The following is a 23,296-nucleotide window of genomic DNA, read 5'->3' as shown; positions in this document are numbered from 1 at the left end:
GATGTCAATAATTCGTTTCGATCTCTGAGTTTGCGTTTTCTTTTGCCTGTCGCACTTAATCACTGCAAGCCTCTTATAGTGATGGTATTAAATATTAATTTGTTTGCACGCAAATCTGCTACTAAGCCTCGACTTACAACCACCATATCGACCCCAACCCTAGCCCTAAAAAAAGAACACACACACCCTTTTAAACGGTAATTAAAAGAGGGAGCCACCACCTGAACACGGCGGATTAACCAATCACGGGGCGCAACCTGTCGCAATTTATGCAGTGCAATCACCGCTTTAAGCAAGTAGCAAAAATATAAAAAATCAAATTACGCATGGAATATAAGTGAAATACTTTGAGAAATATTGCATATTAAGACCCACAACATTTTGGATTATTATTTATGCATAAAATTTTAAATTTAACATCCTTTGCGTGATCAGCATAGGGTGTTTAAGCTGTAACATTCCGCACCCATTCAATTACTTAACGCTGCTTTCTTGCTTCTCTTTTTCGACGAAAAAGTGCTGCATACTTTCAGGCTTATTTTTTAATATTTATCAGAGAACGCGACGACGGCAGCAGCAACAACAAACACATTTAAAATGCAATCAATCAGTGGGCGTCGTAACCAAACAAAATCCGCAGAAGCGCAAAATTGAAATTAATTATATGCACATTTATGTATAAGCAGACATCCGAATTTTACATACATATATATTCATATGTATGCATTTATATAGACCTGCATACTGATGTGTTTGATATTATTTGCATTTGCATGTATCGAATATTTTAATAAACTTTTTATTAGCACAATTTCAGCTTCACTTTGCTGACGATTTAATTGAATATTAATTTGCTCTTTGGCTTTTATTAATATAATATAATAATAACAATCGTGAGAAGGAATTAAACCTGTTTCAAATGCTTCAAAAGCTTCATCACATCCTTTTTCGCATTGCTCGAGCATTTTGTTGTCTGTTTAATTGCAACAAAGGTTTAAAAAAAAATATAAAAATGGTAAAACTTACGAGATTTGACATAAACAAACGAGACATTTGCCTCTGCTTTGCAATTTAATTAAGCCAGCATTAAAAATGTAAACTTTTGTTTCCATTATTCTCCGTGTTCGCTGTTTATTCAATTGTATAGATTTAATGAGCAAATTGTGTGGCTGCCGTAATTAAGGAAGAGTCTTTATTTATGCAACACCAGAACCACTTATAGCATTGCATCAAAGTTGAAAGCAGTGAAACTTTGTGTTTTGTGAGCGCCTAAAAGTAGGCGCTAACGTAATGTTGCTTTGCTTGTGAGAGATTGAGGCACATGAGACAATAATTGTTTGCATATTTCTGCAAACGAATAAAAAAAACAAAAATATTACACTTTTTTCCATTGCAAAGGTAAAATACAATATATTTAAATATCAAAATTATACGACACTTGAATTTATTCCCTTGCACATACGATTATTCGACAGCTCCTGAAAGTATGCAGTATATATTTGCAATTCACATTTGCTATCATAATTATAATCATCGCCAGTTTGCTCTCGCTTTTGGTTAAGTGAAAAAGACTTTGCGAAAGCCTTTGAGCCGCAAACATGGAGAAAAACTTTTTCAATGGCCACTCAGAAGTTGTGCCAGCCTGAGGCTGAGGTGAGTCAGCCTGGGCTGAAGTGAAGGGAGGAGTAGGGGCATCAGTTCATCATTCGCCTCGTTCCACAGACCGCAACACTTTAACAATTATTGCCAACCACATGGACATGAACATGGACATGGACATGGACATGGCAAGAGAACACGGACACGGTCACAGCACATGGCTGACTGGGATATTGGGATGAAGGACATGGACAACAAGGACACTTGGGGTGCTGCATGTAATGTGCACAATTTTTCGCATTTTGCTCAGCCGACGCGAACGAAGATCGAGGAGTGAAGTGCGGAACGAGGTTGAACGATTGCAATGCCTGCCACATGGCACCTGCTAGCTGCTAGCTGGTAGATGGTAGATGGTAGATGGTAGCTGTTAGCTGCTTCTGCTTTTGTTCTGCTGCCAACCATAATAATATTAAACAATATATATAAATCACTCAGCTGTCTGACAACGAGCCAAACGTCGCTTTGCTTCCATGCTTGGCCAACAGGCAACAACAAGCAAAAGCTGTGGGAACGGGGAGAGTTGATAGCTGTTTGCAAAAAAAAGTGGATGGGCAAACAGGGAAAAATGGGGAAATGCCTCTGACAGCAGAAGGTTTCATAAAAATTTACCGCCATAATGCTTATTTTAAAAGTCAATATGTTCACTGCCAGTTATTTTAACACCCATCGTGTCCAGGTGCCAACGCTCGACATTCACATCCTCGTTGTCGTCCTCATCCTCATCATATCCGTTGCGAAAATGTACGAGACAGGCAACAGCACAACATAAAGCCAAAGTGAAAAGTTAACAGAAGCAACAATAAACACACACACACACACACACATACACTGAAAGAGAGAAAAAAGGGCCAAAAGGAAACAAGTCCGAGGAGGCGACGAGACCCCGCAGCCATCTAAAGTCAAGCGACACATGTCACCTGACCCAAAGAGACCCCAACGACAAGTCGGAGATTCTCTCCTCCCTCCCTCCCCTCCTCGCAACTCTTTCTGTGCTTCATATCCGGCCATGTCGTCCGCTTTATATGACATGATTATGTGCAACGGTGCAACAGGCAGGCAAGCAGTCGGTTGCAAGTCCAGCAGACCAACTGAACAATCCCCATTACAAGTTTCCCTTTCACCTTGCCCTGCTTCTTTCTCAGCCCAGCCAATCATCGCGCACAGCTGAACGCGCTGTCAAATGGCCCTCAAGCCATGCAACAGCAACAGGAATGACAAACAGCACGTGTGGCACAGAAGGCAGCAGTAGGTTGCAGGTTGCAAGTTGCAACTGCAGCTCACCTTTGTTGACAGGCTGCCAACAGCGCTTACAACTGATTTTTAAGTCTGTCGAGTCTTAAGGATCTGCTCAAACCGCAAGGACATTGCTTCCCATTAAGCTAATCAACTTGGTCATCAAATTGTTAAGAAATTTTCCAGATTTATAAACTAGCAGAAAGGAATTTTCCTAATACCATATAAAGAATTGTAATCACAATCTGCTGACAAATGCACCCATTTATTTATATTAAATTTTCAAGCCATTAAGTACGATCAAATAAAACCAAAAACCACAAAAATATAAAGAAAATAACTACCGGAGGATGGACTTAGAGATATCCTTTGAAATTTGCAATAAAAATCAACATAAAAGCAACAAGGTAGAAGACTTGACTAGAAACTATTTTGTTGCCCTCGCCTCGTAATCTTAAAACAATCTTATAACTATTAATGTCATGAAAATATGTCATAATTTGGATATTCTTCAATTGCGTCCATTCTAAAAATTTCACAAATATCTGGAAAAAATTGAAATACTTCACAAACAAAAAAAACAAACTACAGTTGTTTCAATAAGAAATGCTTCTTAACTATATTTCCATTGTATACTCTTACTACAATCAAAATTCAGAAGGAACTTGGATTAATTAGATCCCATATCTCTTAGTCTCTAAACTTTTAATCTCTGATCTCTCTCCACACACTTACATAAACTGGCAAACGGATTCAAGGACATAGCTTAACCCCATTTTTTAAGTTTTTAGAGTCTGACGAGTCTCCATTAAACTTTTCGATATACTCCATTTCCGCACTTTTAATAAGAAAAGATTATAGAAATAAATATGCGGTCATGTTATGCGTCAGTCAAGCCTGCTATATAATTATATGAATATGAACAAACATATAATATTTTCATTATGAGCGGTAAGTTTCAAATAGCTTTTGCACAGTGAGGAAAGCAGAACAATCGCTCGTGTGATTTCAGTGCAACAAAGAATTTACAGAAAGTATAGAAATAAATAAATATCCTCCCTTCCTCCAAAAGGAATAACGAACATGCTGAGAATACGTGAATTAATTATATTTGTAATACTGTTAAGCTGTGCTTGGTCAGAAGAGAATGACACTAAACTATATGATGAACTGGATGAAATGGTGGGAGACAGTACTTACTCGGAAATCGTCAAAGTACAGCCTACACCAGAAATGGAAATCAATGCATTTCAAGGTATTTTGGCGTCTGATCGTAGCTCGAATCTAATCGGTAAAGTAAAAATTGGACGACAAGAAGAGGTATGAATAGAATAGACACAACATTTCACTTCCGATTGTCACAGCTTCAATTTGACAGATGCCGAATCGTGGATGTGGCTTTGCCAATTCTAAGAGTCAACAACCAGCCGACGATCTTACATCACGCTTTGGAGAATTCAACTGGATGATTCGAATAATGGCAGATGATACGTTTATTGGGAGCGGCACATTAATCGCCCCAGATATTGTGCTAACCACTGCCGGTTTAGTCTATGAATATGTGAGCTCTAACCTAACTGTGATAGCCGGAGAATGGGATGTGAACAGCGAGAATGAGATTTATCCCCATCTCAGTCGGACTGTGCATACAATCATTTCTCACTCGAACTACATTGAGTTTACCAATGACATTGCACTCCTTGTACTTCGCATTAGCTTCAGTCGACAGCCCAACATTAACACCATCTGCCTGAGCATACCAATCACAATTGTGGATCAGGATAATTGTATATCGCTAGCCTGGCCTCAGGAAGGATCCAAGCCACTGCAACATCGTCTCGCAATACAATCCGATGAGGCTTGCAGTCAGCTTGTTCCCAAGACATATGTCAGAGGCAACAAACTGGAATCTGGCTTCATGTGTGCAACCCATTTGGATAATGCGCCCGATCTTAATGTTGGCGCTGCCCTCTTTTGTCCCATTCAAGGCGTGCCTAATCGATACACTCAGTTGGGCATTTTTATCGGAACCGAAAACCGCACGGGAACTGCGGCCGAACTCTTTGTTAATGTGAATCACTTTATGCCCTGGATATATAAACAACTCGGACCTCGACGCACCGATTTGAAACACTACTTGCCCTTTGTGTAGGAGCGACGGGTAAATTCTACACTAACAAATGTTTATAAATAATTGCAGTAAATTGTGATTGAGGGTATTTTACATTTTTATGGAAGAGTTTTAAAAAACAAAATTGCAGTAATTGTTGTGAATTGTGATTGAGGGTATTTTACATTTTTATGGAACAGCTTTAAAAACAAAGCGATAGTCAAAATGAAATAGATTATTAAGAAAACCAAAAAAAATGTATATATTACAAAATTAAATTCATTTTAGAAAGGCAATTTCTACTTTTAATGTTGATAGCGAAACATCAATAGAAATGGATATATGTATTTATTTAGTACTACCAATGAATAAATTAAATAAAATATTAAGAAATGAACGGAATTCTTCAAAGGAAATGCGATTATTCACCTGAAACTACATGAAAATTAATTAAAATACATTTAATGTTTTCTTTACATATATTTCATATATGGGTGTAGACGTTTTTAAATAATGATTTTATTTATTTATTATTCAAGATGTAGAATTGAATTTTAAATTCAATAAATACTTAATATTAATGAAAATAATATTCATATTATGAAAAAATTAAGTAAAATCAAGGTTTTTTCCAACTTTATATTGAGACAAAAATTCATATATATAATATATGAATGTACATATAATAAAACATTTATATACTAGTCAATAGCACTTTTATTAAAAGAACAAACAAAGGTTTATTTTTATCACATAATCAATAAATCAATTATTTCACACAACAGTTCATTAAGTTCGATAACAAAGTCAAGTGAACGAAAGTTCTTTTGATTCCAAGCTTATCTTTGCGAACTTTCTTTTGCATGCCTTTCGAAAAAAGCAAGCACTGTCCATTGAAGACTCCGGCTGCAGCTGCTCATCATGCTTTATTCTATATACTTATCTACATATACATACGTATACATGCATATGTATGTGAATACATGCATATGTATATGTATGTACATATATTTGATTTTTTCTTCTCTTTCTCTACGAGTCGTCGCTCGTCGTTGACCTACTTTCGCTGCTTCGTCGTGAGTCACAGAAATGCTTCGATTGTGTCGATCGTTTTGTTGACGTCGCTGCTGACGTCGCCACCGTCGCCCCGCCAACGCTTGCTTATCAGCTGCTGCTCAGCGTCAATGCCAGCGCGTAACTTTTACCAAAAAAACAAAAAACACACACACACAGAGAATACACAAACAAACACGAATTTGTTGTCTTGACGCACGTGTCGTGTCACTTTTGCTGCTCGCCTGTTCAATTAGCAAACTATTTAAAATGTTTTAAACTTTTTTACGCTCTCCGTTGGTTAAATTTTATAAACAAAATAAAAATATTTATAAAGAGCGCACACTCATGCACTGTTGATTTATTTTGTTTATATTGCGGCTGAAGATCTTTTTTGTTTACACACACGCCCAACTCGTCTGCGTCTTCTTGTTTCCCATAATCCTCTACGCGGCCCACAGAAATGTGAACTGCAAAAGAAAAATCAAAAAGCACTCTCTCCACTTTGTCGCTCTGTTTTTCTTCGGCTCTTTGGTGCTCTCCACGCCTTTGTTAGTGCGTTTGTTCGCCCTCAGCATAGCGTTGTTTTCTATGCTTGCTACGGCGTAACGGTAAATCCGTAAAACTCTAGGAAATACGGTATTATTTTGTACTAATTCGAATAGGCGTGCAGCTTTTAAGAGCAACAATTCCCCATACTACGGCGACGCAACAAAAGTGTCGCAACGACTCAACGATAAAGTCCGTAGTTGGCCCAACGTATAGTGTGAATGTGTGTGAGTGCGCGTGTTACGTATGTGCATGTGCATGTGTGTGTGTGTGTGTGTTTATCTTTCTGTGGTGCTGCTTTAATTTGTTTATTCGCTCATTTGAAATTCCTCGCTGAGCTTTGAATACATTCGTTTTAAATAACGCCTCATACACTGCGAGGCAATAATTATATTTTTTCTTTTATTTTAAAATTAAATAATATGTTTTCATTTTTAATAGTAATCGTAAAAGCATAAATTGTGTGTTTTAATATACCGTTTATTATTATTTGTTTTTGTGGTAAAAAAAAAATATTTTTAAGAAACCTTATTCAATAAAATGTACACCTTGTTGCTATATAAAAAAGTTGACAACTTATTATAATATTTTAAAGTTATTTTTGTTATTGAAAACCGAAAATTAATGAATTAGTTCAGAGATAATTTTTGTTTACATAATATGAACTAATTTTTTAATATTAGTTTTAATTGCAGCTTTAAAATTTCTTCAAGTGTATAATACCGCATAAAAATCACGTTTATCCAAAAACTTGACAGAGTGGAGACAGATACAAACACGTCCACTTAAAAACTGTCCGCCTGGGAATTTGGATAAATGCGCCCCATTCAAATGGCCCACTGTGGATCGAATGAAATCGAAAGTGCTCAGCTGATTTGATCATAACATATAATAAAATATTTAGATTCTGCTCCCAAGTACAAGTATAAAATCAAAGAATCTCTACACAAAGTGGTTTCAGGTCGATGGAATATATTCTCTTTATATGTATGTACATACATATATACAAACTTACATTACTATCCACACAATTCACGAGTGCACAGTAATGTGGATACACTCGCACTCACAGCAATATTGCTGAGCGTGTGCTACTGAAACGCTTATCAGCAGGCAACCTCGTGTGGGCTTTACGCCCGCCTCCCAATGCCACACCAACAATTTTCACTGGGAACCCAAGCGAGTGGAGCGAGTGAAATGCATTGGGCAAACAACTTTCAAGCGTTTGCTGTGCGCTTGTTACAAAAAGTTTATGATTTCGTATTAAACAAAAAAATAATGTTCAATGCCGTGTAGAAAAGAAAAATATTATTAAGTTGGATGGTTAGTAAGTTTATGTCCGCCTCTATAAGGTCGTTCAGCTGAGTGGATTGTTAAATTAACCCTAGCAAGGCAGTAATAATATTATTGCAAAGTGAAATAAAAATAACAGTTGTGATGAATAATAAATATTTTACTATTTTCGCATTAATAATAACTGCTATAAGTTATAGTATTTATTTCAACAATATTAACAATTTCATTTAGTACAAATTCGTTTGCTCTGTGAATTTAGTCGCATCGGCTTTCTAGTATTAAAACGTCAGACCATCGTTATTGTTTACTCTCTTTTTCTCACTCTTGATCATTGCCTTTCACACAGTCGTTCTCGCTTTACGCTTGCCTTGCCTTTCACTCAACTGTTGCTGCTGACGTCAGCAGTGTAATTCACTGGCGCTCTCTCAGTTCAATGCTCTCCACTCTGTGTTACGCTCTCGCGCTCTTTGTATGCGCCGCTGCTTGCGGTCAACGATCTTCGAAATTTCGGTTTGTGCGAGTTCGTTGAACTGCCGAAAAAGCAAGTGAACTCGATTCATTTGTTGAGGCGACAACTGCTTGTTGCGGCTGCGTGCCTGATACAGCCAACAAGCGTCTGATTTTTCTTTCAATCGTCGTCGCTGCGATCGGTACGTTCGATTGGTTGGCACTGGCCATTGTGGGGCTGGGTCAGGGGCGGTCCCTGAACGTGACATTATTGTGGGGCATTCACCTTATTCTCCATTTCCAGCTGAGTGCCAGAGAGCATTGAACCTGACTGACTGTGTGCTGTGTGTGCGGAGGTCAATGCAAGTGAATCGCGTTGCCTTCGCTCAAAAAGTGGGTTAAAGAGCGGGGCCAGGGCCCTAGCCCCCAAAAAAACACCAGGGCCATGGCAGCTAGTGGCTAGCCATCGCATCACTTTCGTTTTTTATGTAGAAATCGATAGCTTGATTTGTTTATGGAACAGGCGAGCAGGCAATGCAACCTAGCGACAAACAGACAACTGACTGCATGAATACTTGAAGGTTTTAATAGCAACGACGACAACAACAACAACGACAAACAATACAATTTGAGGGCCAGCCGTGCGTACAATTATCATACTTACAAACACACTCACACACACAGAGAGAGACGGGCGCGTGTTTGTCTTTTGTTGTTGGTTTCTATGCCGCTGGCTGTGACGGAGTGAAGCAACCCCCATTGTGCGTCTTCTTCTTCGCTTCTTCGCTTCACTTTCGCTTTTTTCAACATGATCGATAATATACAGGCACAAAGTAACAGGCGCACAAAACGCACAGTTCAACGAAACTCGACTCCACCGTTTCATTTAGTTTCGTCGCGGTGCGTCGACGTCAACGTCGACGTCGTCGTCGTCGCCGTCGTCGCTTGCTTGCTGACCTCGTTTCTCTGTGTCATTGTTGTTGCCAGCAGTGCTTATGCTGTTGTTGTTGTTGATGTTGTTGCTGTGCTCGCATTGTTGTTGTCGCGCTAACAATTGAAACGAACGAAGGGAAGAGCAACGCAGCATAAGGAAGCAATACATATGTACATACATACATATGTGTGTGTGATTACGTGAATATAAAATGTATGTGAATGCGAGTGAACTTGCTTATACGATGGAAATTTACATACCTACTTACAATTTTGTATCTTTTAAGTTCACTCACAAATATTTTAATGCCTGTTGCTATGGATATTTTGTGAAGAGGATTTATTGCCACATTTCATTGGAGAAAGTAATCGACAGATTTTGACAGCATATATTAAAGCAACACTTCAAGATGTTTACTTAACAAACAATTTTAAAATGTGAAGCCAAAATAAATTAAATAATTTACCAAATAGTAGATTCATTGGAAATAACAAAAATTATAATATAAGTGTAAACGACTGTATAACTTATCATGTTTTATAAGTTTGCCTTAAATGTAAATTATACTATTTTATCTTAAATAAAGGGTAAAGGGTAGGTTTTACCTAATCAAATAATTACAAAAAAAGTTAAAATTTGCAATAACATACGTGTTTTATTTCTGGATTTTGGCAAAAGAAATAAGAAGAAGTTATTTTCAAAAAATTTAAGAGGTAGTCTTTTTGTTAATAATAGTTTTTGGTTATAATTTCATTTAGTTCCATGAAAATATTTTAAGAAAGCTACTAGTTTTGTCGTTAGTTATTGGCATTTGTGCAATATACTAAAATAAAATGTATACATTTTCCATATTCATGTAAATATGTAATTGAAATATTATATTAACCAAATAGTATAATATAATTATTTAAAAATTTCGAATTGTTTGCATTTCTAAATATTTGGAAATATGTACCCTATATATATCATGCTAATGGGCTGCATGATAATTGTATTTATCTCAGCTATACTTCGCATCTAGTTTTGTTTACATACGCACATACAGATATTTACGTACATCTGTTTGTTAATATGAATGTATAAACAGATGTAGCAATGTGTGTGTACATAGGCGTTTTTATGAGTACGACGATTATTGTTGTTCGTTTTTTGGTTTTCCAAGGTTTTCCAGTCCACGTCGATCAGTGTGTGTGTGTGTGTGTGTGTGTGTGAGGTTTGCGATTCAAGGTTTCCTTTTTGTCTCGACATAAAGTGCAAAAGTGGCAAGAGCCACTGGCAGTTGGTAAACCTTCTGTTGGCCTGGCCAAAATAGAACAGCAACGGTTTCTAAATAGTAACTGGGAACTGAAACTAATAGCTGAGGAGCCTTTAGAGCAGATGACACTATAATTCTCTATGCTTGCCGGCAAAAACACAAAAAAACAAAAAAAAATGCTACTGTCTTTATATGGATTTCGGCAAAACAAATAGTTTTTTGTTTACGCAAATTTCGTGGCGTCCATTTGTGGGAGGGCGTTGGGGGCATTTGCGGGTGGGCGAGTGGGCGATGCCGCCCGGCTAGACAAGCTCCCGGTGTACGGCATGGCGTATGTGATTAGTTTTTTCGTACTATTTGGAACCGGCGCACAGCGATCCATAGACGGCACCTTCTTCGCTGTCTGGGGGCAGCATGAAATTGTTATGTTGATATGAGTACAACAACAACAACAACAACGAGAAAAACAATGTTCAGTGCTCGCGAGTGCCGTAAAAATCAACGTGAATCAACAATTAGCATTCAAGGTTAACCAGAAATGAGCTGACTGACTGAGTCGCGACTTGGGGACAATCGACAATCGACAACTGACAACACAACCTCACACACACATACACACACACAGTCTGTTGCTGCTTACCAATTGTTTTTTCTTTTACCAGTCCCAATTCCAGTCACAGCTCCAACAACAGCAACTGCGATCAGACCTCAAGCCCAGCAACAACTACAAACAAACCGGTTTCGACGATGCTAGAGCCTAGTATATACTATATAGATTCTATAAATAACATAGTTCGATCGTAGCATAAAACTCATATACAGATACCTAAAACATGAACACTTAACTTAACATTTGAAGTGGATAGCATTTTGCTGTTTTGCCTATGAAAAGTTTTTGTTTCAAAATCGAATAAAATAAACGAAGTATCAAAAATATTTTAATATAAAACGATATATTGAAGATGGATACAAACATTTTTTAGATGATAGATTAAAGAAATACAAATAATAATAATAATAATAAAACATAATTAAAACTCAAAACTTCATAATTTGAAGATTAGATATATGTAATTATTTAGAGCTTTTAGTTATTTAATGCATTATATATTAAAATATTCTCTTGAACTAGTTTTAAAGTGCATGAGACTAGATTTTTGCATATAAAGTTTTTATTATTTTTCTATGTTTTAAGCAAAAAATCGAATTTGACTTATTTAAAGAAAAGGGTTATTTACAAATTTTATTTTTTATAAACAGTAGATTTATTAAAATTACTCAGGGAATAATTATTATTTAAATGAGTTGAAATATTCGTATCATTAGTTTTATATTTTTTTTTTAATTAAATGAAGTATTTATTTATAAGTTTTCAAATTCTGAACTTAAATACTTTTTTATAATATTCGTTGTTACAAAAATAAGTTAAATGTGCATTTTGTTTAATATTATTACAATTACAATTCTATGTTTATAGAGAGAGATAGAGAAAGAGAGAGATAGAAAATAGCGTTTTTTTTCAACTAGGCAAAGCAGCCGCCAAATTAAAAAAAATAATTTTTACAGGGTATCTACAATATATAAGACATCATTACTGAAATACTTAGAAATTATGGATTACTAATATTATTTTAGCTTGTAGTTACCTAATTTCATATTGTGAAAAATTATAATATTTACTGGGTATATTAAAGACAAGCTTATGATATGGTTCTACTTAACATGAATATGTTTTAAATATTTTTGAAGGGTATTCTTTCCATTATTCTTTACTGTATATAACATATATGCATATCTTATCTAATCTGCAAATATAACCTAAATTTTATTTGTTTAATAAATTTGTTGGCGCCCTTGAACTAGTTTTGCTGGGTATCGTCTAGTCGTAAACACTCGTCTAGGGCGCCCTTAGTACGACGTCGAAGTTCAATGACCTGGCGACAGATTACAAACACCACATGAGTTAAGTGGGTACATTGCCTGCGTAAGATTCCTGGAGCCCTGTTCAGCGACAGCACCGCAATTTCCTATGTAGTTGCTGTTGGTGCTTTATGATTTATGGATTGCTCATCTCCTCACCCATGAGGCTCGTGCTCTCTTTCGAATTCACTTTCGATTTTCAATTTTACTAGGAAGTTTTTTATAAATACAGCCAGGCGCACAGGGCCGCAAGGGCGTTGGCAACTTGGTCATGATCAGCCACCAAAAAATTTGTATCAGCTTAACTCATGTAGAGCGTGCCATCTCGCTCGCACCTACATAAATATGCATGATTGTGTGTGTATATTTGTGTGCGTAAGTTTTTTTTTGGCTGCTTGTGATCGTGACCTACTTTTTCTTTTGCTTTGTGTCGGCGTCTGTTTATTTCCGTGTATGAATACCTAGATGGGAAAGGGGAAGGGGGAAGGGGAAAGCAACACTGATTAAGCACAAATTTAGTTTATGGCAAAAGCCTGTGCTTAGTGCTCAGTCGTCAACTAAGCGATTTTGCACGTCGCTCATGCACAAAAAGCCAAATGTAATCCGCGTCGTATCATAATTAAGCTACAATAACTTGTCATGCTTAAGCCCTTGTGACAACAACAACAACAACAACTACAGCAACTACACGCTCTCTTAAACTCCCTCCTCTCTGGCTGACTTGCACTCACAACAACTCCGACTCACACTCTCTTACATATTTTACCGTTGCAGAGCTGACTGTGGGGCTGCGCAATGTTAACGTTCGCATTCCGGCGGCCGTTAAGCGCGGCGATAATGCGCTCTTAATCTGCAATTATGACATCGAGAACGACACGCTCTATGCGGTAAAATGGTACCGAGGCCGCAGAGAGTTCTATCGTTATACGCCCAAGGAGAATCCAGCATGGAAGATATTTACGAAAACGAATGAAATTGAAGTCGAGGTGAGTACTTGATGATGATGATGGTGATGGTGATGATGATGCCGATGATGATTAAATGTGAAAGAGCTGCCATTGTAAATGGCTGCTGCTTGTGTTGTATTAACGACAACAACAATAACAGCTGTAAACTGTTTGCCTCTGTTTCTGTGTGTGTCGCCATGTTTGTTTTATGCATGTTAAAAAGTTTTAATTAACATTTTTGACTTTTCACTTGGTGTCGCTGTTGTTGCTGCAGTTGTTACACGCACACACACACACATGTTCTCTTGTAGGCAAAGTCCTCTGCATTTCAATGTTGACTTGCGCTGACACTGCGAGAGACACAAAAAGGCAAACTACCGCAGAAATGTGTTCAAGCTGTTGCAACACGACTGTAGTTGTAACTTATGCAAACATACACATACACAAGTGCATTATGTAATTATAAAGAGCGCTGGTTAACAGCTGCAAAAGTTTGCAAAAGAATTAATGCGCATTGATTGGTCAAACAAAAGTGTTCTGCCTGAAAGTATGCAATGAAATATTGAACCACCAAAATTCCACTAAATATTTGCATATAAATTTATTGTAGCATGCTTTTGTGCTGACAAGAAACTTAGCTCATTTAAACATGCATATTTTAATTTATTAAAACAGACCACACAATCGAATGCCAGTCATGTGCTGTTGCGAAATGTGCCCACCTCAATATCCGGCAAATTCGCCTGCGAAGTTTCCGCTGATGCGCCCACCTTTGACACATCCATTGTGACTGCCGATATGGAGGTTGTCGGTGAGTTTCTTTTACCCAGCCACAGCTCAGATATGATTAGCACTGACACGTGTATCCTTTTGTAGAACTGCCCTCACAACGGCCCATCATAACGGGCATTCATTCGCGTTATCGCCTTGGCGATATCATCAATGGCAACTGCTCGTCGGATTACTCAAAGCCCGCAGCGAATCTCACCTGGTGGATCAATGATATACAAGTAATATTCGAGGTTTGCCCATTTCATTCACATTAATGGCTAATGATGATTGTTTATGCAGGTGCCACCAAATTATTTGCGTGTCTATGACATTCAACGACACCTGGCCGAGCATCTTGAGTCATCAGTGTTGGAGCTGAATTTTGTGGTGACAACTCATCACTTTATCAAGGGACGCCTCAAGGTGAGATTGCCTAATTGCAAGTAAATAACAATTTGATTGAAAGTACTTTGCTATTTTGTGTATTTGTAGCTAAAGTGCTCGGCTCGCATTCATGATATTTATGCGCAGGAGAGTGAAAAACTCATTGAGGAGGATCGACCACGAATTTTGGCGTCGGGTCGCTCGCCTGACATGAACATGTATCCATTCGATCAGCCTGGCGATGGGGATGAGCACAACGAGTTGTTCTTGACAGATCGAAGTGAGTTTGATATATTTTAAATTTATTTCAGTTTGAGCCTAAAAGTTTGCTGCAAATATTTCAATAGCATTGTATTTGCGAAAGTCTGCATTTTTAAAGCATACCTTTAGGCTTGTATAATATTTATGCTGGGTTCATTTCTCCACTTCCGCATTCGCATTCGCAATCAATATCTTATTTGATTAAGCATCTCACATTAGTCTCTGCAAAAGTGCTGAACGTTTGTTTAAAAAATTAACCCAAAGCAACACACACAGTGGCGAGGCTTACAAATCTTGGCCTGATTGTTTTGCAACTAAAACAAATGCGAAGCAGACCGTTGGGAATCGTTAGGGGGTAAACATTACACGCACGCCATTAGAATGATAAACGGCACGGCATTAAATCAAAGTTAGTGAAAAAAAGGACTCGGGACGCACCTTATTAGCCATTGTTGTTGCTAGCCACGATTTATTAACGCTCTGCGCTAAGCTGCAAGCAATTAATTCAAAGATTAATTCGACCAGCGGGTGCCACACCAACCTTCAGCCACCGCAACCACCTTAACCACCGCAACCACCTTAACCAGCACTCAATATATTTTGTATTTCCGTCTCTCTTCTATTCATAGATGCTGCCACAACATTGTTGAAGCTGAATTGGCAACGGCAACTCAGCTTTTGGCTGTTGTTACTGCTGCTGCTGCATTTGACCTGGAGCAGGACAAACTGGAGCATCAAGACGACAAGGATTAAGAGTATCCCAAGTTCTTGTTGCAGCGAAGCTGCGCCAAAACTTAAGTTGGCTGCACGGTGATGCGTTGGACCTGCTCTGCAGCTGCCGCGAGAATTGGACTTCAAGACGAGCATGAGGTTGAGGACGAGGACTCCTATTGCCCCATAGAACTAGCATTTGTGTGTGCTAGCAGCGTCAACAATTATACACAGAATCATATATATGCGGGCGTATTCCCAATCCAATGTGAAATTGGCAAACGGGAAGAGCCTTCTTAGTGAAATGCGAATAGTCGAAATTTGTCATTAACTGTAACGTTTAGCAAATGTTTGTTGTGCTGCCCCCCTGATCCTCTGCCCTATTCCTCATTCCTATCGCTCTCCTCTCCCACATAAAGCTACTAAATTTACCAGCAAAACATAACGAAATATATACTGTAAAAATGGAATATCTCATTTCGCCACCTAAGCCTAAGTCGAATGTAAATAATTCATAACACAACAAAAAAAAAAAAAACAATCTCAATTTCAATGGAAATACACAAACAAAATTTTATATATTAAGCTAACTTACCAAAAAGAATTTTTTTATGTCTTTTTAGTGAATTATTTTCGATTTAAAATTTGAGATGTTTCCGTTAAGCTCTAACTAAGTATATCAATAAATTGTTGGTTTAAACTAAGTGACATTTGTTAGGAAATTGACGTGTTGTGTGTTGATTTTATTTTGGTTTACACTGTATACAAAATGGCAGCCAAATAAAACGTATTTTATTTGAACAGCATGGTGTTGGGTTTAATTGGGGTCAGAAGAATAAAAGAGCATTTTACTGATAAGGTATTTGTGGTATTTTGAAATGATTTTCTGAAATGCATTTACAAGAATAAACACTCTTTTGTTTGCTTGAGTAAACTCAAATAAATTGTTTTCTCTAATATTGAATTAGTACAGTTAAGTACAACTTTTTATTTTGTTTATAAGTACACCCATTCTTTGATCATTTCTGTAATTACTGTTTGAGTGCAGTTGTTAAACATTTGACGCCATTTGCTCATCATTTTCAAATAACGATTGTAAACCAATTTTCCTTGTTTCATTTTATTGTAAGGGGTTTTTTTTTTGCTCGTCGCTGCTCTCTGCTGCCTTTGTGGTTCACCGGGTCGCCCTCAGCAGAGTGTAAAATATTATGGCGTCAACTGAAAAAGCCACAAATGAAAAACTTGTAATTTAGGTGACAAAAACAACAAGGCAAGCGAGCGATTGCCAACTAAAGCGGAAGCGGGAAGATGCCAGGAGGGCAGGCAGTCAGGAGTGACACAAAAAACAACGTCAAATTCGAATGGGTTGGCAGCATTGCAAAAAGCGACTAAAAACCATTTGGCAGCACCCACACTTAAGGCCGCATCACAAGCACACTCGCATACACTAACAGCTACTTCAATAGGTGCAGTTGAGTCTTAAACTAAGCAAAACACATTTCTAATTAAGGGAGATTAGAATCAAATGACATAAATAAATTTAAAAAAAATATGTTTAATACTTTCGTTTTAAAAACAAAAAAAAAAACTGTAAATTATTTAATCTTTGTTTTGAATGCTTGCATTTTAAATATTAATGCACAAAACAATTAATCAATTGCTTACCAAATTTAAATTCTTGGTATTTGTTGCTTTACTTTTAAGTTATCTGTGCATTCTTATTATTTTAATGGAGTTAAGTAAATTTCCAGGCACAATTTTCTTTACAACCTTACCAGCATTAATATTTCTTGGATTAATTTTTTGTGTGATTTAAAATAAACCTTTTAAAATTAAAAACAATTCTGAATTATAATTGTTTTATTTGTCAATTATTTGCATGTACTTCATATATGCATATTGTCTTTTTTCACAAATATAATTTTATTTATTTATCTTGATTAATATTAGCATCGTGCTACCAGAAAAGCTGTTTAACCTAATAACATATTAAGACTACTATTGTTTTGTATATGGCGCTTTGATTATTTTGATGATTATTTTTGTAGCTGCACCTATTTGAGTGACGCGCGCTGTTTCTGTGGGTGCAGCCATTGCCGTTGCCATTGCATACTTTTCAGCGCGTCGCTTTGTTGTTGCTGTTTGCAATTTCGCACTCGACTGCATCTCGGCAGGATCTGAATGCGAATCCGAATCTCTTGCAGCATGTGCGTGTTTGATTGTGTGTGTGTGTGTGGGCTCGTCTTGCTAAGCATCTGCAGGCGGGGCGTGGCCATTTGCCCACTGCACTGTTGCAAATTTATTGTGCATGTGAATGCGCCCTCTTGCCCCCTTTCTCCCCCATTGCTCACAGTCATCCTGCAGCTGGATGTACGACTTTGCTTTGGCAGTCAGCGAACCAAGCCAATTGCTCGAAAATGACTTTTGGCACGAGGCAGCTGCAAAAAGCGATGACGATGACGACGACGACGACGACGACGACGACGACGGTGGGGTCCAAAAGCCCAAGCCATGATACTCAGAAGATGGTGCTACGTTTGCTGTGCAGAGGCGTGGAGGGTGTGGCAATGGAATTGCGACTGTGTTGCAGAGTAGAGCAGGAGCAGGAGCTGGAGCAGAAGAAGGGGTTGGACTGCTAATGGACAATCGAAAACGCATTCAACTGGCAATTTCGGTTTTGCCCGATGGCGCCATCGTCAGCTGTGTTGGCAAATTGATTCCCGTTTGCGGTTTGCTTGGCACCGCCACCAACGACAACACGGTCCAGAGGTCGACGTCGATGTTTCCATCGTAGTTGCTGCAGTCGTCGTTGCCGTCGCCGTCGCCAGGTGGCGCCCTCATTAAAAGTGCACTGTCAAGCTATTCGCGGCGTGCGCGCAAAAATGTCAAAAACATTCCCTAAAGTCGTGAAGTCAGACCAAGAACCCGGCAACACCATCAGACTAAACGTAAATACCCTTCCGAAGCGTATTTAAATTTAAGGATTGTGTCTATATTGTGCAGTCAATTCATATACTTGTATAAATATAAGGTGAACCAGACTTTTATATTACAAAGTAAAATGTTGAACTTTCAAAGAAGCCACAAAGCAATATTTTTGAATAAACAACAATTTGAATAAATGATGTACGAGTCAACAATTATTATGAACAAATTCTCTAGTCTAGGTTGTGTAAATACTTTTTTGTAGTGTATTAAATCATTTGGTAAACTTAACTTTCTTGTTGGCTTCTTGTTTCTGACTTGCATGAAAAACATTTGTTAATTACTTTTCTTTTCCCCAAACTGGCAACGTCGTGCAAAAATTAAAAACGAAAACAACAAGTAAAGCTCGACAATGAGATACCCGCTACCCATTATGAATAAAAGCAAAAGAGTGCGGTATTAATTTGAAAATATACCACATCAGTATACCAAAACAATACTAAATACTACTCAGAGATCCATCGCTTCAGACGGACAGACAGATCGCTTTACAGTCTCGTCTCTTGGGGCTGATCAAGAATATATATACTATATAGGGTCGGAATAAATGTAACTACTATGTATTACATTTAACATATACCATAGAATGCAGAATATACCAGAATGTTAACTAAATTTGCATGCGAAAGCAAACAAATGTTCGGGAATCAAAAAGATTGTAGTTCTTATTATATTCAACAAAAATGGTAATTTTGATTGGTTTTTTTTATTTTCTGGAAACAAAATGGTCGTGACAAATATCAAAATAATAATAACAATAACAAGAGTTTTAAAAAAAAAAAGTTATATCACTATCTCTTAAAGTATCTGAAATCTAGGTTTCCTTATGTATAGGCGGAAGAATATGTATATTTTATGAGGTTTCATGAGGAGTCATCTTCCTCCTTCTTCGTGTTACATACATTTTCTGTAGGCACAAAGTTATATACCCTTCTACCCTACAGCTGGCGGGTATAACAATGCACGTTTTTGAGGTAAGGAACATTGTGGCTGCATTTGAGATGAAATTAAGCAATTTGCCTCCAACAATCTATTTGTTTTTTCAAAGGCACAATGACATTTATACGGTCGCCAGACGATTCCATTGCTCTCGACAATCAATATATTGAAGCATTGAACATTTATGGAAATAAATGTGTTGCAAGAAGCTATTATGTATGAATTTAAATAATTTAAAATAAATACATATGCTCATTTTCATCAAAATACACGCATCAATAATTTCACGGAAATATTTACACACAGCTCCAACAGATTTGGAATTTGAATTTACGTGATAGCAAAATTCTCCAAGAGTGCAGCAATTTTTTATTTCAAAGAGCATCAAACTTATAAATAGCATTCTATTTTGTAGATTAGAAAAGTCTGCGTCCAAAATTCAATTAAAAATTGTGTGCGAAACTAAAGTGTGATTTTTTGAATGTGAGTGTATCAATGCAACTTAAAATCAGTACAGTGATTACAGCCTATGCTGTGATCTTGCTCCAATGGGGCCGTAAGAAATGGCGATGATCGGATGCCACTCGCCGACCGTTCCATGTCGATGGGAGCAACTTCACCATGTTTTGGGTTTCCCATTCCCAATACTTTGTGCTTCAGGATAATCCCACGGTCATGTCTCACATTCTGCATGGAAGATCTTATTGCGGCTGGGAAACCAAAAAAAATAAAGTAGAAACAACAAAAAGCCAAAATGTTTATTAGTTTCTCAAAAAATTAAATAAGCTACAAATCACTCATCTTTCTTGGAACAACGCTTTAACTTGAAAGCACTTTCACCAAAATTGGTCGAATCATAATTTGTATTTTTATGATGACAAAAATTTATATGAATGTTAAATTAACGACAAAAACTGATTGAGTTTGAGATTTTGTTTTATGTTCAGAGCTTTTATTCCCACATCTCATATGGTAATATTTTCTGCTTAGAAGAAATGTATGTAAGAGACAGAAACTGACATCTCCGTATATACATATTATATGTTCTCAATGAGTGTCAAAAGCCGGAACAACACAGCTATGTCCATCTGTTTGTCAGTTTGAAAACCTAGACCTCAGACAATAATATAATTTTTTTTGCTCATACGGACAGATTGTCAGACAGACAGACGAACATGCCTTCATCGTCTCGACTGTTGACGCTGATCAAAAATACATCTACCTTATGGGGTTGGAGTTGCATAAATTTATACAAAGTTATAATATCCTTCTACCCTATTGGTAGGAGAGAAAAAGCAATCGAAAGGCAATCTGCAATGTTATTTGTAAGGTAATCAATTTATTGAAATTTTGAATTCTAATGAAGGTTTACGTGGTGTCCAGCAATAACTATGCGTGAATTGAATTAATCTAAAATAAATACTTATTTTTTCGCATTTTCAAATTCAAATATTATATATTTAAACAAAGCTAACATAAGCGATTTGGAAACCTTCGTGACCCCAAAGTTCCCCAAGAGTTCAGCAATTTTATATATTTATAGCATAACGTTTTGAAGATTAGAAAAATATCCGTCCCAAATTTAGTATAAATTTGTGTGCGCAACTGAATAGTGTGAAAGTAGAGTGTGACTCTTGGATTGTGATCGAAGCAATGCAACTAAAAAGCAGCACAGCGATCGCAGCCTATGCTGTGATCTTGCTCCAATTAATAAACTGGACAACAGGTAAACATTCATAAGCATTTTTTTTATTCTAAGTATCTGTAACACATATATCCCTATTCTTAGCTCGTCGTGGCTTTGGTCCTGGCGAACAAGACTGGAATTATGTTGAGGTGCGAAAGGGCGCCCATCTCTTCTATTGGCTCCACTACACGACAGCGAATGTAAGTTCATTTTACGAGCGACCATTGGCCATCTGGTTTAAAGGCGGTTATGCCTCCACGGGCAGTGGATACTTTGAGTATGTGGGACCCATCGACATTGAGGGGCAACCACGTGCCAGCAATTGGATGCAGCACATGAATGTGCTCTTCATCGACAATCCTGTTGGCACTGGCTTTAGCTATGTGGAATCCTTTGGTGAATTTGCTAAGAACGACACGCAAAATGCCCTTGATATGGTCACACTAATGGCGCATTTTCTGCGCTCACATCCCGAGTTCCAACGTGTCCCATTGCACATCATCTCCGAGAGTTATGGTGGAAAAATGTCACCGGAATTCGCCTTGGAATTGTATCGGGCTCAGCAACGGGGCGAGGTGCAGTGTCAACTCAAGTCTGTGGTGGTGGGCAATCCCTTTACCTCGCCTGTGGATAACGTTTTGGCCTATGCCCCATTCCTGCTGCAACATGGTATCATTGATCACGATGCCTATAGCAAAATATCTCGAGCTGCGGCCAAGTTTGAGCATTGGGTCAAGTTCGGCAATGCCAAAGAAGCCGTTCAGCAGTACTCAAAAATTGATGAGATGATCGAAGAAATCGCTGGGAACATCTATTTCCATAATATTCAGCGACGAGCCCATGTAGATAATGTCTTTACGTATGGCGTAAATCAGACGGTGGGTGATTTTGTTGTCAATAATGTGACAAAGACGCTGAATCTCACACACATGCCTAGATGGGAAGCACGGAATGTGACGGCTCTCATCGAACTTACACCCGGAATGTTTAAACCGTCCGTTAACTTCGGTAAGTCTGTCAGGCAAGGAGTGTATATAATTCATTATCCATTTTCTTTTATCTTTATAATTTGATTAAAATTACACTAAATTTGAATTTATAGTTCTCTCACTGCTCTCTTATCTTTGCTAGTCACTCGTTTGCTGGACGAGACCCCAATCCGCATGGTCGTCTACTCGGGTACCATGGATTTGATCGCTCCCACTCCCGGCACCGTCAACTGGATCGATCAGATGCAATGGGGCAGCAAGAAATCGTATGTGGATGCCACTCGTCGACCTTTCCTTGTAGATGGCTTTTTAGAGGGTTATGAGAAACAGGGAGGAAACTTCAGTATGTTCTGGGTTCTTCGAGCAGGGCATCTGGTACATCAGGATAATCCTGCGGCAATGGCTTATATTCTGCGTGAGATCACGAACTATGGATGATGTTGATGCTGAAGCGCTATTAAAAAATATCATTTACTTGAGAAACTCAATGATAATATGAGGATTTATATATTTCTACGCTTTCATGTTATATCAGCTTTTCAGATGAAAGTATATTTTGTATTTTTATAAAAAATAAATCATTTTTATTGTTTCCGTAATAATTTAGTAAACAATCAATAATCACTATTCTTCTTGACAGTTAAACTGGCATCGCCTCGCAATTCCCACATCAAACTGTCTATCAGCTGATCTGATTCTAACTGAAAAGATCATGTAAGAAGCTTTAATGTCGGTGGCCGTTACCAAAATCAAGATAATGGCGGTATATACATGTCAAAATCTGTTCTGTCGAAGTCTGTTCGTTCATTAAAGCAAAGCGAGTACCGATGCTTTCACAGGCGATTGCGTAAGCACACTGCTCCCTCAATCCTTTTACTGCCTAAGCCTGAGCCATTGAACCATACTCAGTGACAGCGATGAGATCACAAGTGTAAACAATTGCACATAGAAATTTATACAGAGACTCGCCAAACTTTCGTGCTCCTAAAGTGTCAAAATTAACCAAAAGTTCAAGGATTGTTTATTTGATAGAGCAGTCAACTGATATTCCATTGTAGATTAGAAAAATCTGCGTTCAAAATTTAGTTTAAATTTCTGTGCGCAACTGAATAGTGTGAAAGTAGAGTATGACTCTTGGATTGTGATCGAAGCAATGTAGGTAAAAA

At 37.7% G+C, this 23,296-nt stretch overlaps 3 protein-coding genes and 1 long non-coding RNA gene across 5 annotated transcripts in view; all 4 read left to right on the top strand.

Annotated features, from left to right (window-relative positions):
* Positions 1-16,389, top strand: part of LOC133850297 (uncharacterized) — a 79,538-nt gene extending 63,149 nt beyond the window's left edge. For both annotated transcript variants that reach the window (XM_062286350.1, XM_062286351.1), the window contains exons 3-8: positions 13,231-13,442; positions 14,079-14,214; positions 14,280-14,413; positions 14,475-14,597; positions 14,667-14,838; positions 15,449-16,389. In XM_062286350.1, the coding sequence (XP_062142334.1) occupies positions 13,231-13,442; positions 14,079-14,214; positions 14,280-14,413; positions 14,475-14,597; positions 14,667-14,838; positions 15,449-15,633 (962 nt within the window). In that variant the 3' untranslated portion in view covers positions 15,634-16,389. The remainder of the gene's footprint in view (positions 1-13,230; positions 13,443-14,078; positions 14,215-14,279; positions 14,414-14,474; positions 14,598-14,666; positions 14,839-15,448) is intronic.
* Positions 3,855-5,138, top strand: LOC133843434 (phenoloxidase-activating factor 2-like). Its single transcript, XM_062276984.1, has 2 exons — positions 3,855-4,212; positions 4,271-5,138. Exons 1-2 carry the CDS (start codon positions 3,976-3,978, stop codon positions 5,042-5,044), a joined length of 1,011 nt encoding a protein of 336 aa, XP_062132968.1. The 5' UTR covers positions 3,855-3,975; the 3' UTR covers positions 5,045-5,138.
* Positions 16,390-19,280: 2,891 nt separating the features above from the next.
* LOC133838756 (uncharacterized) lies at positions 19,281-19,692 on the top strand. The gene is made up of 3 exons (XR_009893988.1): positions 19,281-19,361; positions 19,460-19,489; positions 19,564-19,692. It is a non-coding gene; the product is annotated as an uncharacterized LOC133838756 (long non-coding RNA).
* A 1,355-nt stretch (positions 19,693-21,047) lies between these two features.
* LOC133850877 (retinoid-inducible serine carboxypeptidase-like) lies at positions 21,048-22,570 on the top strand. The gene is made up of 3 exons (XM_062287120.1): positions 21,048-21,180; positions 21,244-22,149; positions 22,273-22,570. The coding sequence occupies exons 1-3, from the start codon at positions 21,108-21,110 to the stop codon at positions 22,566-22,568; spliced, it is 1,275 nt and encodes a 424-aa protein (XP_062143104.1). The 5' UTR covers positions 21,048-21,107; the 3' UTR covers positions 22,569-22,570.
* The last annotated feature ends 726 nt before the right edge of the window (positions 22,571-23,296 follow it).

The sequence above is a fragment of the Drosophila sulfurigaster genome, chromosome 2L (genome assembly GCF_023558435.1).
Source record: "Drosophila sulfurigaster albostrigata strain 15112-1811.04 chromosome 2L, ASM2355843v2, whole genome shotgun sequence".
Classification (NCBI taxonomy): domain Eukaryota; kingdom Metazoa; phylum Arthropoda; class Insecta; order Diptera; family Drosophilidae; genus Drosophila; species Drosophila sulfurigaster.
The sequence above is the reverse complement of the archived record's forward strand: the minus strand, read 5'-3'. Positions and strand labels throughout refer to the sequence as shown.

What these genes read in the sequence shown, in the direction of transcription:
- LOC133843434 (XM_062276984.1), top strand. Translation starts at nt 3,976, where the DNA reads ATGCTGAGAATACGTGAATTAATTATATTTGTAATACTGTTAAGCTGT. An exon ending in AAATTGGACGACAAGAAGAG is followed by an intron (nt 4,213 to 4,270) that starts GTATGAATAGAA and finishes TCAATTTGACAG; the next exon opens with ATGCCGAATCGTGGATGTGG.
- LOC133850877 (XM_062287120.1), top strand. Translation starts at nt 21,108, where the DNA reads ATGCAACTAAAAAGCAGCACAGCGATCGCAGCCTATGCTGTGATCTTG. An exon ending in ATTAATAAACTGGACAACAG is followed by an intron (nt 21,181 to 21,243) that starts GTAAACATTCAT and finishes CCCTATTCTTAG; the next exon opens with CTCGTCGTGGCTTTGGTCCT. An exon ending in TAAACCGTCCGTTAACTTCG is followed by an intron (nt 22,150 to 22,272) that starts GTAAGTCTGTCA and finishes TATCTTTGCTAG; the next exon opens with TCACTCGTTTGCTGGACGAG.